A 21,474-nucleotide genomic window follows, 5' to 3' on the forward strand; every position below is an offset into this window, starting at 1 on the left:
GGAGACTTCACTTAGCGACACGAACCCGTTGTGAGCACGTCTATGTAGTACAGCTCCGTGAAACTTACCGAGGATTTACTTAGAAACAAACAAAATGTTCAAAAACACATTTCAATCGGGATTCTTATCAATTCTATATAGTATTGGAAGCAAACCATTACAAATTTGGGATAAAAAGGTAAGATATTTTGCTTCTTTTTGCCGTGTTCTGTTGCCCACTGTGTCACCATGATAACTCGGGTGTCATAATGCAGTGCAGTGCATCCTGATTCTGACTCATAGCTTGATACTCGAATTGTTTATATTGATTGTTTTAAGCATTAATTGGCCAGACAATCGCAATTTAATAACTGTATTGTAGCCTAATTATACCATGTGATGTATAATTGTTGCCATTAATTATGAAAAATCTGGCTTCACACATGTGGGGTGTTACTGTTACTAAGTGCCGCTTGCTGCCTTGTTCCAAATTTGCTTGACAACAGCCCGCAATATTACACGTCGACTGTCCAATTTGTTATAACTTGATAACATTTGAGCATATTATCAAAAACACGTCAATCGGGTGCGATATTTTAAACGTATTTTACTCAGCTTGTTAATAAAATTTCTGCCATCGATGTATTTTGATGATTTGGTTGTGTTTACATCAAACACCCGACGCATGGGATCCATTTTGTTGGGGGCAAACGGGGTGGGACTCTGGCTTGAACTTCGATCTCGCGTTTAAGTAATTTTGACTCTCCCCCGGCGAACTGTTTTGGCATTTATCAGTTCTGTGATGTGAATGTTCATGTGTAGTTGCTAGTAAACACTTGTGTGGTAAATATTTGTTGGTGTTTACATCATTGAATCTTACAAAGAAAAAAGGTCGTGTGTTTGCGCCGCCATTTTGTTGCACGTTGATCACCATGCTTTACTGACGAGCTGTACCCAGACATATGACCCTATACTCACACTGAACTGTTTTATTCATTTGTAGGTTCGGAATGGGCACATAAAAAGAATAACAGATAACGATATTCAGTCACTTGTTCTTGAAATAGTCGGAACTAATGTTAGGTGAGTAATATGTGTGCCCATGAGGCCGGCTCCATTGATGGGTAGTTCAGTTTTTAGTATCTAAATAGATTTGCATTTGTCACGTGAACATGTGTACCGGGGTTATGTACCCCTGCACGAGTGACGATAATATTAATATATATACTCAAATTTTAATATTGCAACTGTGTATCAGACACAGTAATTTGTTGATTACTTTTTGCACACAACAACAATTTCTTATTGCTATTTGTTCTATTTCTACAGCACAACATACATCACATGCCCTGCAGACCCTAAGAAAACACTTGGTATCAAACTTCCATTTCTTGTGATGATTATCAAGAATTTGAAGAAATATTTCACATTTGAAGTTCAAGTACTGGATGATAAGAATGTTCGAAGACGGTTCAGGGCTAGCAACTATCAGAGTACGACCCGTGTGAAACCATTTATCTGTACAATGCCAATGAGACTGGATGATGGCTGGAATCAGATTCAGGTAATAATTTTGACTTCGCTTTAATTTGAACATTTTATGAGTAAGGTAGTATGTATTAAGTAACAAAGCATTCCCATCAGTATACACTTACAATGTAATTATGCTTTATTTTTCAGTTCAATTTGTCAGACTTTACAAGGCGTGCATATGGTACAAATTACATTGAAACACTCAGAGTTCAGGTAAGATTATTTCTTTTTTCCTCTTGACCGAGTTTAGAAGTAATATTACTGTTGCTTATTTTCTATTGATGACTGTCTATGTTGCATAGTAAATTCCATACAATTTTTCACTGAGGTACTGATGATTATTCCAATTGTACTTTCAGATTCATGCCAACTGCCGCATTCGTCGTGTGTACTTTTCAGACAGACTATACTCAGAAGATGAATTACCCGCTGAATTCAAACTTTACTTGCCTGTACAGAAAAAATAGACACAAACATTTTTTCAAAGAAAACGGACTCATCTTTTTAACATGAACACTTGGTGACCAGCCAACCAGCCAATAGTGGACCACCTGCTATGGACTTATTAAATATTTTGACTTGTTCCCAAAGTTTATATTATTGATATTTCATTTATGGAAATCAACAGTTTCCATTTATTGTGCTGCTGTATGCCAGTGGAACAACTTGTTAAATAAATTTGTTGACAGGACATCATATGCAGCCGGATAGTTGTAGTGTATTCAAAATTGTATATTGGAAGGAAAAAGGGGAAAGGGGGTATATATTCTTTGCAACGGTGCAGAGTCTACAATTTTTTATTTTTTTTTGAGTGCTGCAACTCAGGACGGGGTCAAATGGCGGGGGGGGGGGGGGGGGGGGGTAGTTGTGTCTGTCAAAGTGCATCCATGTTGAAATGCTGGGTTAAAGTGTATATAAACATGACATACATATATGAGCTGTCTGTTGTATTCTGCTGAAAATATTAGCCTCCCAGCATGTTCATTATTTTCAACTTGTTGCAATATTGTGGATATAAATAAGAGTTAAATGTTATATATTTGCTTGGTATTCAAACCATTTGATTATAACTTTGGGGGGGAACATGTGCTTTGGACTCCTAACTGCGACAAGACCTTTATACAACCCATTTTGTAAATACTTTTTTCAGCTTTTGTAGGTGCAACTGTTTCTTGTTCATGGAAATTTATTTTTTAAGCATGTTCAAGGGACAGAGTAAAGATACTGGAAATTCACCATTTCCAAAACTGAGCAAATCCAGACAGTTTTATGTAAACCAGAGGAAAATTAGCTTAGGTATAAATTACATCTAGCAGTAGTCCTACAAATCGCAATTTGTTAATTTAATAAAAAACGTTTATGTCATTTTTATTGAAATATTGCCTCTCTTATTTGTATGTGTATTGTTAAGCGTGTGAAAGTCGTGACTACCGTAGTCTAGCGAGCCTCAACTTACAATGACTGCACAATACGCAAACCCTCCCGCAAAAGTATCCCATTACTGGCTATTGTTGTGTACACCAATCAGCAGCTCAAAGACCTAACAGTACATTGGCTATGTTTACTGGCTGGAATTAAGAGAAATAACATTAATGTTTGATACATTGTCAAAAGTGTTGAATATTCAGAATGCATGACGACACAATCCTGTAGCCAGTGTTTTTTTTAGTATTCAGCTATACTGTCAGCTGAGAAGTCTTAAAATAGAGTAACTGTGGCAGGAACACCTGAATAGGAGCATGTAATTACTGCAAGGCATAGAGAAGATGGGTCTATATCAGGCCATGGAGCTGTTATTGCAAGTTCAGTAAAAGCTCCTTAGCATGCTGAACTTCATCCTTTGCGTCACTATGGCCTTTGTTTTTTGTTGACACCAAAACACTATAAGTTAACATCCTGGCAATGTGCCCTAATATTTTGTGCTATTTATAACAATTGACTCAAGTACTCCAACGAGATTGATACCATAAATTACTTTTTTCTTACGAAGTGTGCAGGCCTTATGCAGTACACTCTGAAGAAAATGAACGGCCTTGATTTCTTTGTGTTTGCATGGCTTGAGGTGTCTTGTACCTAACAATGTGTGAAGCCAGAGGGTAAAAGAAAGGTCACCAAAGGTCATAGTATGTGGACGCGGGAAAACCAGCACATACATGAATTAGTTGTTCATACTGCTTTGTGTTTTAGAGTCGACTGGTTGTAAAAGCTTTTTTTGTTTCCATCAGTAAAGTAAATGATTAAGTCCTGATCAAGAAGAAATTATAATGGGAATCAATTATTATAATAAATACACCAAATCTAGGTAGATAAATGCCCTCTCATGGAGAAGATAAAATGGTGTTATCATTGATAGGTAGTTACACATTAATTTTCTGTGAAAATCTATACATTATGTAATACACAAAAACAAGCCTTTCTTTATGAAATTATGTTTATTAAAAATACAACTGAATTTAATTCATATAAACTTTTGTTCCATGACTTTTTTCCTCTTATTTCTTAATTACATTTACATGTGCTGCACTATGTATGTACTTATGAGCGACAAAAAGTGTAAGTGAAAATATTTGAAATTGACAGATACAATAATACTGTGTGGTCAACAGTGTAGACGCATAAACCGTATTTGTTGCATTTAAGAAATATTAAATCAAAACAAATTGTGAAAGGTTACAAAAATGGACTTTGACATTCAAAAGGTCAATATTACTAGCTCAACCATCAATGAAAATCTCAGGGATTGAAAATACAGGACTTTGCGCGTTTCACAACTTGATTTGTTTAAAATAACAGTCCAAACACAAAAATGAAATTATCGAAAACCAAGTACGAGTATATATTCTGTAAGAGCCTATGAGTTTTCAAAATATACCAGTAATTTATACAAGTTATTTATTTACATATATCACATGTGATCTTTTATTTTAATTTTGTCTAGGATCTAGTCTAGACCAGAAAGATTTGATCCTAAGCGATATTCGTCGCGCCACGCATGCGCAAGATATATGGGTCTCATATAAACAAAGATGGCGACTTTGACTGTTGTGCAGACCAACAACTACAAACTGAGACGTTACCAAGCTTTAATTGGGTAATTTTTAGGCGATTGGAAGGTATCGAAGGAGTCACCGACTGTTATTAGTGCAAGTCGCGCCCAGGTCAAATCTCATACTTGCGATTTTCATTAGAAGAACGCACTGGATTATGGGAAAATCAATGTTTATCAACACAAATGTCGCACATGCACAGCGGGATGACCACCACCCTTTAATGTTCAAAATACATGTATAGTCATTTTCACTCCTGCTAAGGACTGCATTACCAACTGTGTTTGGAACAACTTCCCGTTGATAAACTAATCACGCTCTTTCTGAGGTCTTCCAAGTCCTGAATAATAAGTGTATACACTTCAATATTCCGAAACTATGACCATGAATTTCAGTCAGCAGTCAATGTGTCGCTTTGTTGGTGATGACTCTTCTAAATTATATTTATGAGTTCTGCATATGTTATTGTCCTCTTCTTTGCTGTCACCTTTTCGGAAGCGGTTTTCATATGGAGGCTTGTCAGATAGCGAGTCACGAACCTGTAACAACAAATGTTATGGATACAAATAAGAGATACTCGAGAAACTACTTGTTTACACTACCGGTAATCAATTAATTTACTGTTTTCCTTAACAACTCTAGATATAAGCTCATCTCCATATATAATACAAAAGTCTGGCACGTCTTGTGCAGTGCATCATGGGAAATGTTATTTAAAGTGCCCGTCATTATTCACCATACATACTAGCTATGTGTTGACAACTTAAAGGGTGGTGGTCGCGCCACGTCTATTCGGTATGGGATGTACACAATGCATAGTAATTACATTGTTTTTTTACATGATATTCGAACATGTGCTGTGTGACGACTATCACCCGTTTAAGTACACCATAACTGTCTGCCTTGAAAGATTGTTTTGTCACTGACAGTTTGGAAATAACACTTTGATTTGAATCAAACTGTGATTGACAGTCATTGTGAAGATCACATGGCTGTTTAAAACATGCCTTCTCATAAAATCTTGTTCAATTTGTAAACTTACTTTGAGAATTTATTCTATAAATATTCAGGATTGTATAGGACAAAAATATATTCCATGCATTATGATTATCAAAGGGAGGCTCATTTCGCGAGAACTCCTACCAGACACATGAACCTAGAAATACTATGCAGTATGATTTGCATATGCCTTGAGACATGGTTTTAGATCTTGCCTAACCTGTGTTTTAGGTATCTTTTACTGGTTTCATAACCAACTCCCCACAAACAAAGAATTTGCCTCCAGTCAATTGTTACCATAACATTGATTAATTGATTGATAAATATAACATACTGCCAATTTTCCGAACAATTGGATGACAGTTACTAGTATGTTATCCCCAGGCACTTGGTTGCTACAACAATGAACATGTGACTGCCCCATTCTTCATGATATATATTGCAATTAATTTCACTTGGTTAATTAATGAGCAAAATTTAGGGAGCACTTATTAAAAGTGGTTAACCAGCCGTTTGGCAATACGGTACGCAGGGGATTCTTGACAAGCATGCTGATTGGCCAGAAGGCGGTGACATTAAAGTGCACTTCAAAATCAAAATTCAGAATAAATGAATACACTGGCGCATGCAAGGTTGACTCAGAATTCTCAATCAATTGTTTACATAGGAAAGATGGCCAACTTCTTTTCGGTAATGCTTTGATACCATCTGAGTTAAACAATTTGTCAGGTGTACTGACTGACATTCAATTTAAATGTTAACATTAAGAAGTAACAAGTAACAAATGTTGATATACCGGTGAAAAACATGCACACTATGTAATGTATACAAATATTTGAGTGGAAAAGATTTCAGTGCATTATAATCACAGGGAGCAAAGGGAAGATATACTAGAAATGTTAAAAGTTGTGCAAGACGCTTGTTTAAAATAGACACACTGCTAATGCTGATAACAAAATTGATATACTGGTAGGACAATTCCCTCTGCTGATTGAAATTCAAGCATTTGTATTTAAATACTGGCAATGATTAAAAGATCACCCAGAAAACTGTCTTACTAAACAAATTTACTCGTATTAAACTTGTTTTTGAATGAAAACTTCAATTGGATTTCTACCAAATTTGCTATAAATAGTTATTTTGGATGTGTGCTTTGATACACCTACTGGTAGAAACTGAGATGTACATCCTAAATGCTAGATTTCATGTTACATTCATCACCCCAGACATCAATATCACTAATTTTATACTTTTTCTAATTCTTTATTTCTTTAATGTTAGTTTATGATTAATTTACATGCTTGATATAAGGTAAATTGCCTAATCTAAGTGGGAAATAAATTCCATACACACTGGTATTTTTTTTCAAGCTCCTCTACATTTTGTATCTCTTTAATTATTTAGTTTGATAGATAGCCCCCTGCATATGTAATACCATTTTTTAGCATTTTTGACCAATATTTTATTACTGACTTACTGTAAACCATTTATTTTACCAATCCAAGAAAAAAAGTTAAGCATGTTTGCCATAATGTGAAAATAGACAAAAATCCCATAAAATGGGATTAAATATCTTTCCCATAATTCCAAGTGCCCTTGAAATGAGTGGTGACATGAACAATACAATGATGAATGGATGAAATTTATCAGAACAGTTTTGACACAGTCTTCCTGGTATTTTTTCAAAGTGGTCTTCTATGATTGAGCTAAACACCAGACATCCAAAGAAAAGTGTATTACATTTGAAAGGAAAAAGCAATTTCATGCAATTGCAGAAGAAATAGTAACGACCTATTTAAATGCATCAAATTGAAGTTGGTGTGGTTAATAGTGTGAAGATTTACAGTCATTAATTTCATTAAGTAATAAAACAGACTGGGTTTCCATTGTCTGTAACCTTTGTGGTCAACAGTCAATATTCAACAAAACTGATACTGACCTAGATAACATTCAATAACAATCATTTGGAATTTACTAGTAATAGATGATTTTCCGTTCAAATGCGAGATCTCTCGAGTTGCATGAAAGACAAGCGCCGAACGTCTGCCACAAAAAATATATGATTTAATTTTAATTTTGAACTTGAATTTCTTTATTTCGTAGCTCACATCGAAAAGCCGATTTTTGACAGAGGAATATTGCGTTTGAATACCCTTACCCTTAACTTAATCGAAATTGCCCATCATCAAAGGTGCACATTATTAAGCGTGAAAATACCACCCAAAATACTTTCGCATTTGTTGAATCTCACACGAAGTTTGTCGCCACTACGACGCTATGACCTTTGTTTGTCTTGTATGTTCAATTTCATGCATAACGCGGGATCTCACAGCAAACGGTAAATGGTCTATTGATAGGAAACTATAACAGTGATAGATTATAGGCATGGTAAATTTCCCACCTGTGACAAATAAACACTATACAAACATGACTGATAATGTTATAATTACTAGATTGTGTAAAATATAATTTATGATTATAAAAGTATATAATATTAATATTAATATCAATGAACTTACCATTTCTACATGTCTGAATACTCTAAGTAAATTTAGACCAATCAATTTTTCAATGTCCTCTTGTTGCCAGCCTCGGTACAACATTTCAGCAACCAAGTTAGGAAATGTGGAAACATCTTCTAAACCAATTGGCAAACTGTAAGTATATACAAATCAGTGTTAATGACACAGTCCCTGTTGCAATTAGGGAGAATGTTATTTATGCCTAAGATAAAGTAATATGGCCAAAAAGCAAGATGGCTGCAAGTCTGTCATCTTTTATCTGATCACAAATTGAATTGATATTTGACATGTATTGCTACATACATTATATATGCAAATTTGATAAGCAAATCACTGGTCATGTCACCAGATAATTTTTTCTGAATGAATTTGTAATGCATGGTCAGTAATTGAGAGTGAATAACAGACTAATCTAGTATCAGCTAAAAACAGATTTATTAAATACCAAATTTCAAAAAAAAATGGCTGCCAGTCGGCCATCTTGCATTGAATCACTAAACCATTGCTGCACATGTCCTACATACAGCACTTGACACATGCATATAATTAACGAATTCAGCCCAGAGGGCTCTGTCTGACATAAGACACCAGACGTTGGAGACCGAAGTCCATGTTGGTCTCATATGTCACTAATTAACCTATCATCGTTCATAGCTGATATTATGGTTGTTGTTAGCCAATGAGTTTTCATTTAACTGTGTTTTATCTGAAATGCGATGTATGAGGGCATACTTCAATTACGTCACTTGTTAGATGTGTGTGTGTAGCTTTGTTTATTGACAAATACTGGTGACCTGTGGATCTGGCCAACTCTTGATTAGACACTTGCAAACTGGCTGCGTATCTGAGAATATTGAAGGTGGGAAATCTGTGTGTTTTGTTTACATTCATTTTGTAGGAGTTTGAACTGGCCAACATGTGTTTCTCTGGTCAGAATTCTATCACATACAATTTAAAACAATATTTTGATATTTGTAACCCCCTTTTTTTTTTTTTTGAGAAATTCAGCCAAATACTAACATTGTCGTCTATTGAGTTTTAATTAGTGGTATGAGCCCTGAAGCAACATTAGGAGCACCTGAGGTTGTTGTTTTGACTAGAATTATGGCTATATTCACTGGAGTTTAGCGATTTTTAGCAGATCTCATCTTACCTAACCAATGTTTACTTTGACCTAATTATTTGATTTGTTTGTTTTGACCTCTCTTATCCTTGCATAGACCTGATAATTACGGTCAATATTTTGTAATTTGGTAGATTTTTTGCCCTAATCTCATTAATTTGTTTTAGGTTTGGCTGTTATCTTAAATATAACTCTTTATACTGTTCTGATAAATTTGATTTATTCATCATTGAATTATTCATGTCACCACTCATTTCAATGTCACGTGGAATTCTGGGAAAGATATTTAACCACATTTTATGGGATTTTAGTCTTATTTTCACATGCTTAACAATCTGTAGTGCGGTCATTTCTAATTTACCCTATTCAATGTTTAATGAGGTAAAATTGTCAAATATTCAAATCCCTTCTTATATCAAGAGTGTTCGAGCTCCATAATGTCAGGATATTGCACAAGTAATACAACTCTTTCAGTTACACTATTATTGCTCTTTTCTCTGACATTTTGTGATTAGTTTGCTAATTTGTCCCATCTTGAGATTATTATTGAACAGTGGTTGCACTGATTTGTCTGAATCAAGCAAACAAGCTCATGCATATTCATGAGGTGACATGGACATAACTCAAATCACTGCTACCCACCGATTCAGTATATCATCCTAATTGTATGTACTTAGAGGGCGGTAGTTGTCGCGCTACACATGTGCGAGATATATGGGTCTCATATAAACAAAGATGGAGACTTTGACTGTTGAGCAGATCAACGAGTACAAACTGAGACGTTTCCAAGCTTTAATTAGGCATTTGTTTAGATGATTGGAAGGTATCGAAGGAGTCAACAGCGGTAATCAGTGCAAGTCGCGCCCAGGTCAAATCTCATGCCTGTGATTTCCATTAGAAGAGCGCATTGAATTATGGGAAATTATTATGTTTATCAACATAAAGGTTGCACATGCGCAATGCGACGACTACCGCCTTTTGACTTAATCCATCAGTGATCATGTATTTTTAACATTACCTGCTAGTGCCGTCATAGTCCGAACCGATACCGACATAATCCACGCCAATTCTATTAGCAATGTACTCAATATGATCTGTAAAAAGATTTAAATAAAACAAAACATTAAAAGTATTGAATTTGGGCTTTTCAACTCATTTTGATAGTTAAGTGCAAAATGAAATATGAAGCTACACAGGGATTAACAGTGGGAAAATCAACATTGAGGGCGCTGTCACAAATATTAATCAGCGTCTTAGCATGGAACTTCTTGTGATGTAGCTCCGTCCCCGAGGTTAGGTTTTACACTACAATTTGAACTTCTATTCATACAAGAGAACACAAATATAACTTTTTGTAATGAAGGACATTCTTGTAATGATTTCAAATTATTTTATTAATAATATAACAGAATAATCAAACCACTTCTTGAACATTTAAAGATTTAGAGAACTGGATTCATTGGTTCTATGTGTATTATCAATCACATTTGCATATAAGATTTTTACATTGTCGTGATATCAGTAACTATAAACATCAATACTTATTTAGGGATACATGTGATCACCAAAAACATCCATATGTTGTTTTTCGGCCAGGAAATAATTGAATAGCAGTAGAATTAAGTATTGACACACAGAATAAATGTTCTATATATTCTACTAGTGTAAAGGTTTCTTAAGGTTTCATTAATATCAGTCGTAAAATTGTTTTTGATACGACAATTCATTAACCACATGAATCTACTATATATACTATAGGGTTATTGCGAGGATACCGCAATTGTATATTGCGAGTATAGACCAACGCGACCGTGAACTGTCTGAGGGCATACTTTGCATGCAGTCTCCATGTAATAATCTTATTAGCATACATCAATCTTATCCAATTGCTTGGCGTTACCAAGGAATCCCAGAACTGAGGAAAATAACTTTGAACATTGAAAATGTCTGCCATCTTGGAAATGCTACCTAACATATGAAATTTTCTGCTTACAACTTTTTTTTAATCCTGTATGAAACATTTGCATTTAGGCCATTCTGCACACATTTTGTATGTCTGTTATCAGTCAGCTTAAGAGCTATTAAAATCAGTAGAAAAAACAGTCAATGTCAATTAAAGTAGCCAAGGTGTTAAAAAAAGTACTGGCAAATTAAATTCTGCATAGGTATTCTCTAACACATGCTTTTTGATTAATTTTGTGTACTTTTTTGGACTCAGTAGCCCTCTAAACTTAATATTACATGTAAAAACGTAAATAATCCATCAAGTTTTCGTTGCAAAGGCGTATTGGCTGTTCCCGCTCTGGACACCAACAGAATATTTGCTGTCAGCACTAAACACAAAGGAAAGTTTATTGTCTTAAAATAGGATTTAGATCATGTTTTAATCCAAATTCTCCTTGGAGAAGTTGTAAGCAGAAATTTTCATATGGATCATTCCATATTTATTATTTGCATTTCAGAAAGCCCTGTGATATACTGCAAAATAAAGTCACACTAACTATACCATGAAAAATGGACAATAGTTACAAATAATTATTAAATATTATTTATATTACAGAGAGTATGTACCAGCTACTTGACTGACATCACTCCATTCTTGTTTATTTGGATAACAATTCACAAAGTCTTCAACAAAGTTCACCATCACAATACCACCATTGTCTTTCTATCAGAAAATAAATAATACATTTTTCTACATGAAATATATATATACCGTAGTTGTCCGGGTAAGCACCCCCCCCCCCCCAATTTTGATACAATAAAGAAATTGAGGCATACGCCAAGGGGGTCTTTGTTTACACTTGTAATAACAAAAACCTATTTTTTGTTCGTTGTATTAAGAGTTGTCTTCTTTGCAGTTTGTTGTTATTCTGATACAAATTTTTGAAAAATAATTGTCAATTGAGTAAAAAGAGGGATGAACGCAAAATAGCTATGACAGCAAAATAGGTAATTTCATGTTCTGCCTTAAGGGCAACGCATTCACCGCTGTTTACGTAATTTACATTTATTTTTCAAGATTTTTTATCAGAATCATAACAATCAGCAAGTCTACAATCAAAGAAAGCTTAGAAAGAACTCCCATGTGCTGAGAGTATTGGGACACATTAAAAATAATTCGAAATTACTTGTACTTGAGATATTGAAAACTGAAAACCAATTATGCAAATCAGAAAATTAATATGAACAGATTTGAGTGTAAAACTAATGAGGTCTGTGCAAAGTAACAGACCATCTATGTACCAAGTTTTATTGAAATGTGATAAGAACCAAGAAATTGTGCTAATTAGGAATTAATATGAACAGATTTTAACCCACAATTAATCAGGTCTGTCTATTGTCCTATAGCATCCATGTACAAAGTTTCATTGAAATGTGATGATTAGTACTTGAGATATCAGTGTGAAAGTTGAAAATTAGGGAATTAATACGCACATTTATTTACCCTGAAACTAATCAGGTCTCTGCATAGTCCTTGGGTATCTATGTACCAAGTTTTATTGAAATGTAATGCTTGCTACTTGTAATATCAAAAGCTGAAAATTATTTAATTATGCAAATTACGTAATTAATATGTACTGATATTACCCTAAAAACTATCAGGTCTGTGCAGTGTCCTATGATATCTATGTACGAAATTTCATTGAAATGTGATGATTACTACTTACCAAAAATTAGCTAATTATCATGCAAATTAGGTAATTGATATGCATGGATTTTTACCAAAACCTGCGCATTGGCCCAGAGCATCTATGCAACAAACTTCATCAAAAACCGATGTATGGTTCTTGAGATAGCAGTGGAACAGACGGACACATATACACATATACACACACACCCATAATTTACATACACACACACAGACACAGACAAACTACAACGAACGGCATAATTGCGTGAAATTAGTTTGGAACTGTCGGTCCGTTTGATTGATTGTGCGTTTGTCCTGCCAGACACCTGGTGCCGTCGATTGCTTGTTGGCCGTTATAACTGTAACAACAAACTGGCTACATTTTAAAAACAATCAGCGACGAAAAGGCGGAGGTTAATAAGACAAACCATTTTACTCAAAGGAGTGGTAACTGTGATCTCATTTGTGCTGAAGAAACCCGGAATGTGACACGTTTGTATAAAAACAAGATTTGGATGGTAACTGTTCGACAATTTTCGAAATATACCGATAACTAAATCATGTAATAACCTGGAGCTGCCTAACACCCCGGCCTGGCAACCCAGTCTGGCACCCATTTGAGTTCAGGAAGTGAAAGTTTCTCTGAACACGCGTTGAGTGTGTACAGTCATCATTGTTGTGAAAAACATTTGTGTGTGTGCAATAGTCCGGGAAATTTTGTTTTAACAAAATAAAAAGGTGTTTAGAGCGACTACCGTTGTCTTTAATCAGCTTCGAAAATTTTCCATATTCTATATGCTCTGCCATTGAGAAAATTACACTAGCTGACACTAGACCATTCTTCAGTGCAACGGGATATCTGTTCGTTTAGCTCAGAAACTGTACAAAACTGCCCTTTTTAGGGCCACCACATCCTCCAGAAAGAGATATACCGTGTTTTAACGAGGGTAACAGTTTGATTTAGCAATGGGTCCGTTGCTCTTTTTTTGTGTCGGCGTTTAGTCTTTGTGGTGTTTTTTTAGTTGGTGTCATCAAATTTGTTGTTTTCAGAAATTAGGATTTTTATCGACACAGAAGAGCTATGCCCTCTATAAACACAAATGTGCGTCGCCAATACAACATTTATGGGCCGTCACCGATTTATATTACGTGCAGTGGATGGTTGGGCGTTATGTTTATCATAATTGTCTACTCTACTAACCAAAACATAACCGTTTACAAAGCCTGTCGCCGACACTGGGACATGTTTCGATCTGACTAATTTCACACAATTGTGACGTTTGCAAAGACTCCCATTGTGTGCTGCGCACATGGGAGTCAAAAATGTATAAAGCAGAAATGATAATTCTCTTTTTGAAATATGTCGTGGCCCTTAGAAACGATTCAAGCAAATCATTCAAGCACTCATTCGGCTATAGCGCCATCAACTGCGAAACCAATGTTGCAATATTGTAGCAACCCATACCTGAGAGTGTGTTTGAAAGCGCATTGTTTTGTATTAATAAAATATTTCGTAGCAGTTTGCGAATCCATAACTGGGGCCTGCCTGCTACTCTCCTCCAGTAATAATAGTTTCTCCTTAATTTCCACCAGCAGTCTATAGAGGGCGCTGCACTACAAATTTTATTTCATGATAGTGCTGTAAGATTGAATACTGCTGTGAAATTTGGGAGGACCCTGCCATGAATTTATGCATTTAAAATAGAAACAAATTTTTGAACATTTAGTTATAGCATCAAACTCACCTAAAGACATCAGGTAAGTCATGGCTGGCCCAGCATTTTTTTAAAGATTTCATTTTTACATTTTATGCTAAAAATTTGGCAGAAAATAAATTGAAATAATATTAAAAAGTCACACTTTGATATTTACTTTACATATTCATGTGCATTCCAGAATGATTTAGTTCCAAAGAAACTATATGATGCATCCCCTTTTGTGATTTTAAATTGAAAAGACAGACTTCAATTTGTAAGTTAGGATGAGTCTGCAATCACATCTATTTAGGGACGACGTCAAAAGATCGATGTCGGATAAAAAACTTAGTTCCTTTAGTTTTTTTCCAACCCCCCCCCCCACCCCTAACTGAAACTTAATTGATAAATATTGGTCATGGCGCCAGACTAGATTCACCATTAAATCCAAATTGATAATCGGACAGTAGTATGGCATAGCAGTTGGTTGTCGAGTGGGTGTAAAAAGACTTTAAAAATGCACCTCACTTGACGCACATATTTACACTCAAACCAATTCATTTTCTCATCTTGGATGTTATTTCTGTCCATGATTGGATAGAAAAAAAAAACGAACTACAAATACTCCAAGATTTCTTTGACTTCATTAAAAAATAAAATCGTTTTTGTAGGATGGAAACTTTTTTAGGTCACCCCCACCCCCAATCTAAAGGAAATAAGTTTTTTATCCAACATTGATCATTTGACGTCGTCCCTTAGTAGTATATAGATCATAAAAATATGTTTAGCACTTACAGTTTTATCAAGTATGTGATCAGGAACATTACGTTCATGGTTACAGATACTGTAGGAGCCCGAATGGCTGAAAATGATTGGTGCCTCGCTAGTGTCCAACGCATCTTCCATCGTCATAAAAGACACATGAGATAAGTCAACCATCATGCCTAAACGATTCATTTCTTTCACAACTATCTGCAGAACAAAACAGACAATTATAAGTAAAACAGAGCAGAAAACAGACAACTAATTGGAGTACAGATTAGATCAGAAAATTGACGGCAATCTACAGATTTATTTTTATCTAGAGAACGGATTTTGATCTTGGTAGAATATATCTTCAGATAGTGTCTGGATTACAATCCAGATTCTTCTGGCAATACTGTAAAATGACTAATATTCACTGGGTTTAAATTACGCTGATTTACCATTTCGGGCATATTCAGCGGGTTTTATCATTTCACGGTTTTATCATTTAGATAATGTGTATTATGCTAAATTTTACATATTCACTGGGTTTTAATTTAGCGCATTTTCAAGTCAGCGAAACAAGCAAAATTAAAACCCAGTGAATAATTAATCCTTTCACAGTAGTGCACTCTGACAAATTAATCTACTGTAGAATACTTTATTTTCACTTGGAAATTATTTTCGCTATTTTCGCTGAAGGGATGATTCCGTGAAAATAAAATCCAGCGAATATACTTTTTTTTCTATATTTCACATTCAACTCATCAAAAATCAGTGAAAATAAATTCCATAAAGAATGCCCAAAAAACTTTTTCAGCGAAAATTAATTCCAGCGAAAATAAAGTATTCCACAGTATATTGTAATAGTTAACCAAGGAATACATAGGTATATTTTTGATGAAAAGGCAGAAGGTTTTCTGTTAAACACAGTACGAGCAGTATACAAAGCTCCATGTAACAGAGGTACTTTTATGTTCTTGTATCTTGGTATGTTATGACACACAGACCTGGTCCATAGCACACTAGTATCCAGACTATGGCCTTCACTTATATCCAAATCTATGTATGACCTCTCACCTTTCCCCAGTCTGTTAGACCATCATGTTCACTTGTATTATCACGGGTCATTTTATTATTATCTGCCCTAGAATAAAAAATATGATATATACAAATGAGTACTTATCATTAAGCCTACAATGTATGTGCTTTCTTATGCATTCAAGAACTCTACTGTAATACGGTAGCTTAGGAACAATTATGTAGCGCCCTCTACTGGTTTATCTTATTGTCAATGCTGTAAAACCTCATATGGGTTGGGAAGTGATATACTCTCTCCATTCACGTACCCCCCCCCCAATTTTGATGGAGGTCTGTAGCCAAAACTCAAAACATTTGTTCTGAAAAGTATGCAAAAGCTAAAAGTTTTTTAGTAAAAATTACATTACTTTTGCCCAAATTTTTTGAAATCTGTCATATGTTTTGGATTATAAAACAGAACGTCATGTATATTATTACTGTGTAAGTCTGTAATTTTGTTATTAAAGAAAGACTGTGCATTAATTGTTTCGCAATTCTGATGTTGCAAAGGTGTAATTTGAGTGGGATATTTCAAGTGCATATGTTGGGCAACACAAATGTGCATTTTTTCATTCACAATTTTTGCTTGTTCACAAAATCATGAATATGTGAATATCTAATTATTTTACAGTATTTGACATATACCCGGTAGTATAGATAATTATGGCTAGATGTCAAGTTAACGATAGTTTAATAACTGTTTCCCTGTCCAATATCATACACCTGTCCTAAATGAGTAATGACAAGAATTTATAAAATTGACCAAGCAATGTACTATAGAATACTGAGGGGCTGACAATAGAAACACTGGTGGGGATGGTTATGCACCAATCAATGTAAACCCTGACCCCTCCCACCTCTGGTGTTATGGTGCAAGTATGGGGGCTAATCCTGGGAAATTGGTACTCACAGTAGCCCCAGAGGCTCAGGATAATTTGGGTTAAAGAACTTTCGTAAATAACTTGATCACACATCGGGCAAGTTCGGGACAGAATTTGACTACACACTGATGTTTCAGGAACAAGAAGGAAGAAAAAATGAAGATAGAGGCTGCGGGAATGGGGTAGGAAATGATTATGGTAGTAAATCACTTTTTGTTTGCCCCAGGGGGTGGGGCACTATACACTTCAATCATTGTCCTTGTCCCCACTTATCCCGAAGTGGGGGTGGTTGAGGTTTACACTGACTGATGCATTACGTCACAGAACACTTTTGAAAACAAAAATCTGACAGGAGAAATAACAGAAAACACACAAATTTGAATAGAGGAAAACAAACAAAAAATGCTTAAACAAAATCAAACAAAATAGAGATCATATGTTAAGGAAAAGATAAATTTGCACAATTTTTTTTAGATTCACCTCTCTCTGAGTCTCGATTGGTACGAACCAGCTAAAACACCTATGCAGGAGTGTTGGTACGTCGTACTTACCACGGTGTATTGCAGTTATGTGTGAGGGTCATGTACCTCACCCCATTCTCGTACATAAGTCTTATCGTCGCAAGACTACTGTCAATACCATGACCACTCTCAACACCAATGAGACTCCCTATCCTACCATTATAATGTGCATCCAATATTCCTGTCAACATAAAAAAACTATTTTTTACTAGGCATGATAAGGGTCGCAAAATAGAAAAATATTCTCAATTAGTTTGTCCAATTTAGGTTAACCATGTCCTTGGACTTGTTTTTATTAAAACTCTCATCAACGTATATAAACGAAAGTAAAAAAATGACTGCGCCACCAAGTGACCAATTAATGAATACAGCATGCGCCAGATTAATCTCATCGCATTTCTTCAGCGAGAGGGTATCCATTATCAAAATAACATTACATTTGTAAACTTAGAACCACAGACATGTATTTGACTTCATGACTTCTTATTTTGATTTTAATTAAAGGGCAGTGGTTGTTATACAGCGTGTGTTTGAATTTCATGTAAACGTTGTAAAGCGTTGTACATGTCGCTATGAGTCCCATATCGAACAGGATGTGGCGCAACAACCACCGCCTTTTAAAGTAGTAGACAAGAATTCTACACAGGTATAAGACTAATGGACTTTCTAAGAAATGGTGTTATTTCCACTGTAATGAAAAGAAATTGTGCACTATGATATCAATATCCATATTGCAAATGGTCATTATAGACATGATTTACGTGTATACCATTAATAAATAACTGGTGTGGTGAAGCCAGAATTGTTGTCTAGAAATACATACTGTTGGACTTAATGGAATAAATGCCTAATAAAACTACTAAAACCTTCTTAAAACTCTATTTAAATGAGCTAATATTTACAGTAATATCATCCTTGAAGATAAGTATTCAAGCAATTAACTGAGCTTAAACTTGGCCTCAACTTTCCTCGAATGTAAATCAAAAGTATCCACAAAGATGCATCTCATCTGCAAGTCTCCCATTATAAAACCAGCCAGTGTCTCGTCATAAACCACGATTACCTCCGAGACGAACACATTAACTTACCTTGCGACGTAGTGACAAACTGAAATGTCTCACTGTATTGTTTTACAAATCGTTTGATAACATCGATTTGGTCCATGGTCTGGCGTAGCGAGTCCTGGAATTGGGTTTCACATGGGACGTAGGCAGCCCAAAACTATGTAAGATACAATGCCATATATAGAAATTGAAGTGTAGATGAACTTTTTAAATCCACACTTGAGAATTCACAAAGAGGACAATTTGTAATAAGTGTTTTTTTTTAGATTGCAGTCGTTTATTCACAGAAACACACATTTTACTCGGTTTTACAGCTCAAATTTGGGATAAACTACACTGATATAGAATAGAAGTTAAAAATCACATATAAATGTGTTCAAACTAAACAGATCAATAATCTGCATTCATTCATTCATACATCACAAGTATCCAACGCATGACAAAATAGTGATATATTATAATAATACATCTATTGGCACTGACCTGTGCGCCCACGTGTCCTTCACGAAGTCGGGGTATGTCGGTCTCGGCAAACTCTGTCAGATCATCGTGCATGTTGAACAGGGAGAGTTGATTATCCCAGTTTGTGCGTACTGACCACGGGAAATCATTGTGCCTATAAGTGGAATAATAACTTAGTGAGTATATTCAGTAGGTTGGGGGGTCTAAATCAGCAAGAATTATTAGCATATTTACATTTTGTACTATATATATCATCACGTATGAAATATTCAAAGATCCTTATTTTGATGCGTTGAATTTGAAAGAGAAAAGAAGACATTCTCAACCAAAAAAACACCTACTGAAACAAGAATTTGTAGACAATGTACACAGTCTGATAATGAAATAGAAGATGAACTGCACTTTGCTATATGCTTTCAATAGAAATTAATACGTGAACAAATCATACAAGACATTACATTCCCACAAGACACACAGGATGATTTCCAGAAATTTAATTTCTTGATGATTTCAAAAGATGATGAGATCATAATGAAGAAAGATGAGTAACTATACTCAATGTCATCTGATACTGTAATATTTGCTTTATCTCATTTCCTTCTTGCTTATCACAACTGATGTTTATTGCTATTAACAGATGAAGAAAAATTTTATTTCTTAGCCTCGCTTCCGTAGTCAGACATGTTACTCATGCGTATTGATGTTTTGAAACACGACTAAACTAAAAAGTGCGCAACACTCTTTCGGACAAGCGAATGAAAGCTACACGACTTCCTCGAGCAGGCGACCGTGACACGCCCATTTTACTGTCACTGTGAAAGATGAGTTACTGTTACGGGCTGGCCATCCTAAACTATGAGAAGCAAGATGGGAAAAAAACAACCAATTTCAATTCAGTTTTGAACCTGATATTTTCTCAGGATGATAGTGTTGCATTTATCATTTTCCCATATCAAATGTGCATGTATGTGTATTTTTTTCTTTTAAAATCTACGACTCCCAGAGTCAACCCCTCTAGAATAAATATCACCGCACGTATCATGTGTGATGGTTAAACCTCAACACGCCCAGTGTAATGTCAATCATGCATGGTTTGCATTTGGTGGCCGCTATTACTCATTTGTCATTCCTTAAAATAGTTTGTTAAACGCGTCCATGCAATGAAATTATTTTTAACTCCATCAGTTATATGCTAAAAAAAGACAATAACTATGGATGCACAAGAATGAATAACGAGCGTGTTCTGTACTACTGGTTATTCAGACTCTTGCGCGATGGCCGCGATTGGTCACGGATTTATTAGCCTGGAAATGCACTATATACAATAATTGTAATGAAAGATGATGAGCACTTGTGAATATTCATAATTTGTGTTTATTGTTCATATAAAGTATATATAAAATATAAATATATATTTGGCAGGTTTGTGGCGATCTGTGTGTCAATGGCCCAAATGTAATTAACCACAGACATCTACTAGTATTCTGTAATGTTTTTGATGTATACACCATCATGTTTTGAATAATATGTTAGTTTCAATTAAAAAGGCGAATATTAACCGGAGTCAGCTGAAAGCCGGGGCTGAAAGTTCACGGAATTGAATGAAATATAATTGCCATACAATATCAAAACACTGTAACTCAAAGTTTTGGGGTTGTTCTGTATGATATAATACAGCAATATACGGTATTGTTTGTTTTTTTGGCAAAACAAATGTCACAACAAGGAAATGAGCTAAGATATAATCTCACCCATCAACAAGAGGTACTTTCTGCATAATAGCTCTGGCCGCTTCCAAATACCCATCGCGTGTCTTGATCTTGTTTTTCAGTGAATACTCGCCTTGTGCCGTGTCTTCGACCTTGACTTCAACCGCATTATCCGATTTCAGTACCACGGGAACAGCAATAGCTATCGCCACGAAAACAGAAAAGACCAGGCCACTAAGAACAGCTACAACGCTGGTACATTTACGAGTGTATGTTGACGTTGCTGTGCTAGGAAGTAATGGACTTGTCTCTGACATTACTCTAATTGTCGAACTGCGTCGTTAACTTCGCCAAATAAAACAAACCGCGACCACAAGCTTGAGTACGGCAACCGAGGTGGCTCATAACATGGTTTTCAATAATTAAGCTTCAATTTCACTTTTATTTAAAATTTCGTTTTCATTATGAATTTCGTTTTAGAT

At 35.3% G+C, this 21,474-nt stretch overlaps 2 protein-coding genes across 2 annotated transcripts; one reads left to right on the plus strand and one right to left on the minus strand.

The window, feature by feature from the left end:
• LOC100374855 (cilia- and flagella-associated protein 20) lies at nucleotides 1–2,260 on the plus strand. Its single transcript, XM_002741580.4, has 5 exons — nucleotides 1–178; nucleotides 983–1,062; nucleotides 1,309–1,543; nucleotides 1,660–1,725; nucleotides 1,872–2,260. Exons 1-5 carry the CDS (start codon nucleotides 95–97, stop codon nucleotides 1,977–1,979), a joined length of 573 nt encoding a protein of 190 aa, XP_002741626.1. The 5' UTR covers nucleotides 1–94; the 3' UTR covers nucleotides 1,980–2,260.
• A 1,665-nt stretch (nucleotides 2,261–3,925) lies between these two features.
• On the minus strand, nucleotides 3,926–21,369 carry LOC100376041 (dipeptidase 1-like). Its single transcript, XM_002741588.4, has 10 exons — nucleotides 21,035–21,369; nucleotides 19,305–19,437; nucleotides 18,846–18,978; nucleotides 17,788–17,938; nucleotides 16,356–16,422; nucleotides 15,327–15,503; nucleotides 11,775–11,871; nucleotides 10,222–10,297; nucleotides 8,078–8,213; nucleotides 3,926–5,098 (listed from the first exon to the last, which is right to left on the minus strand). Exons 1-10 carry the CDS (start codon nucleotides 21,307–21,309, stop codon nucleotides 4,955–4,957), a joined length of 1,389 nt encoding a protein of 462 aa, XP_002741634.1. The 5' UTR covers nucleotides 21,310–21,369; the 3' UTR covers nucleotides 3,926–4,954.
• Between the last annotated feature and the right edge of the window lie 105 nt (nucleotides 21,370–21,474).

The sequence above is a fragment of the Saccoglossus kowalevskii genome, chromosome 6 (assembly GCF_978046115.1).
Source record: "Saccoglossus kowalevskii chromosome 6, keSacKowa6.1, whole genome shotgun sequence".
Lineage (NCBI taxonomy): Eukaryota > Metazoa > Hemichordata > Enteropneusta > Harrimaniidae > Saccoglossus > Saccoglossus kowalevskii.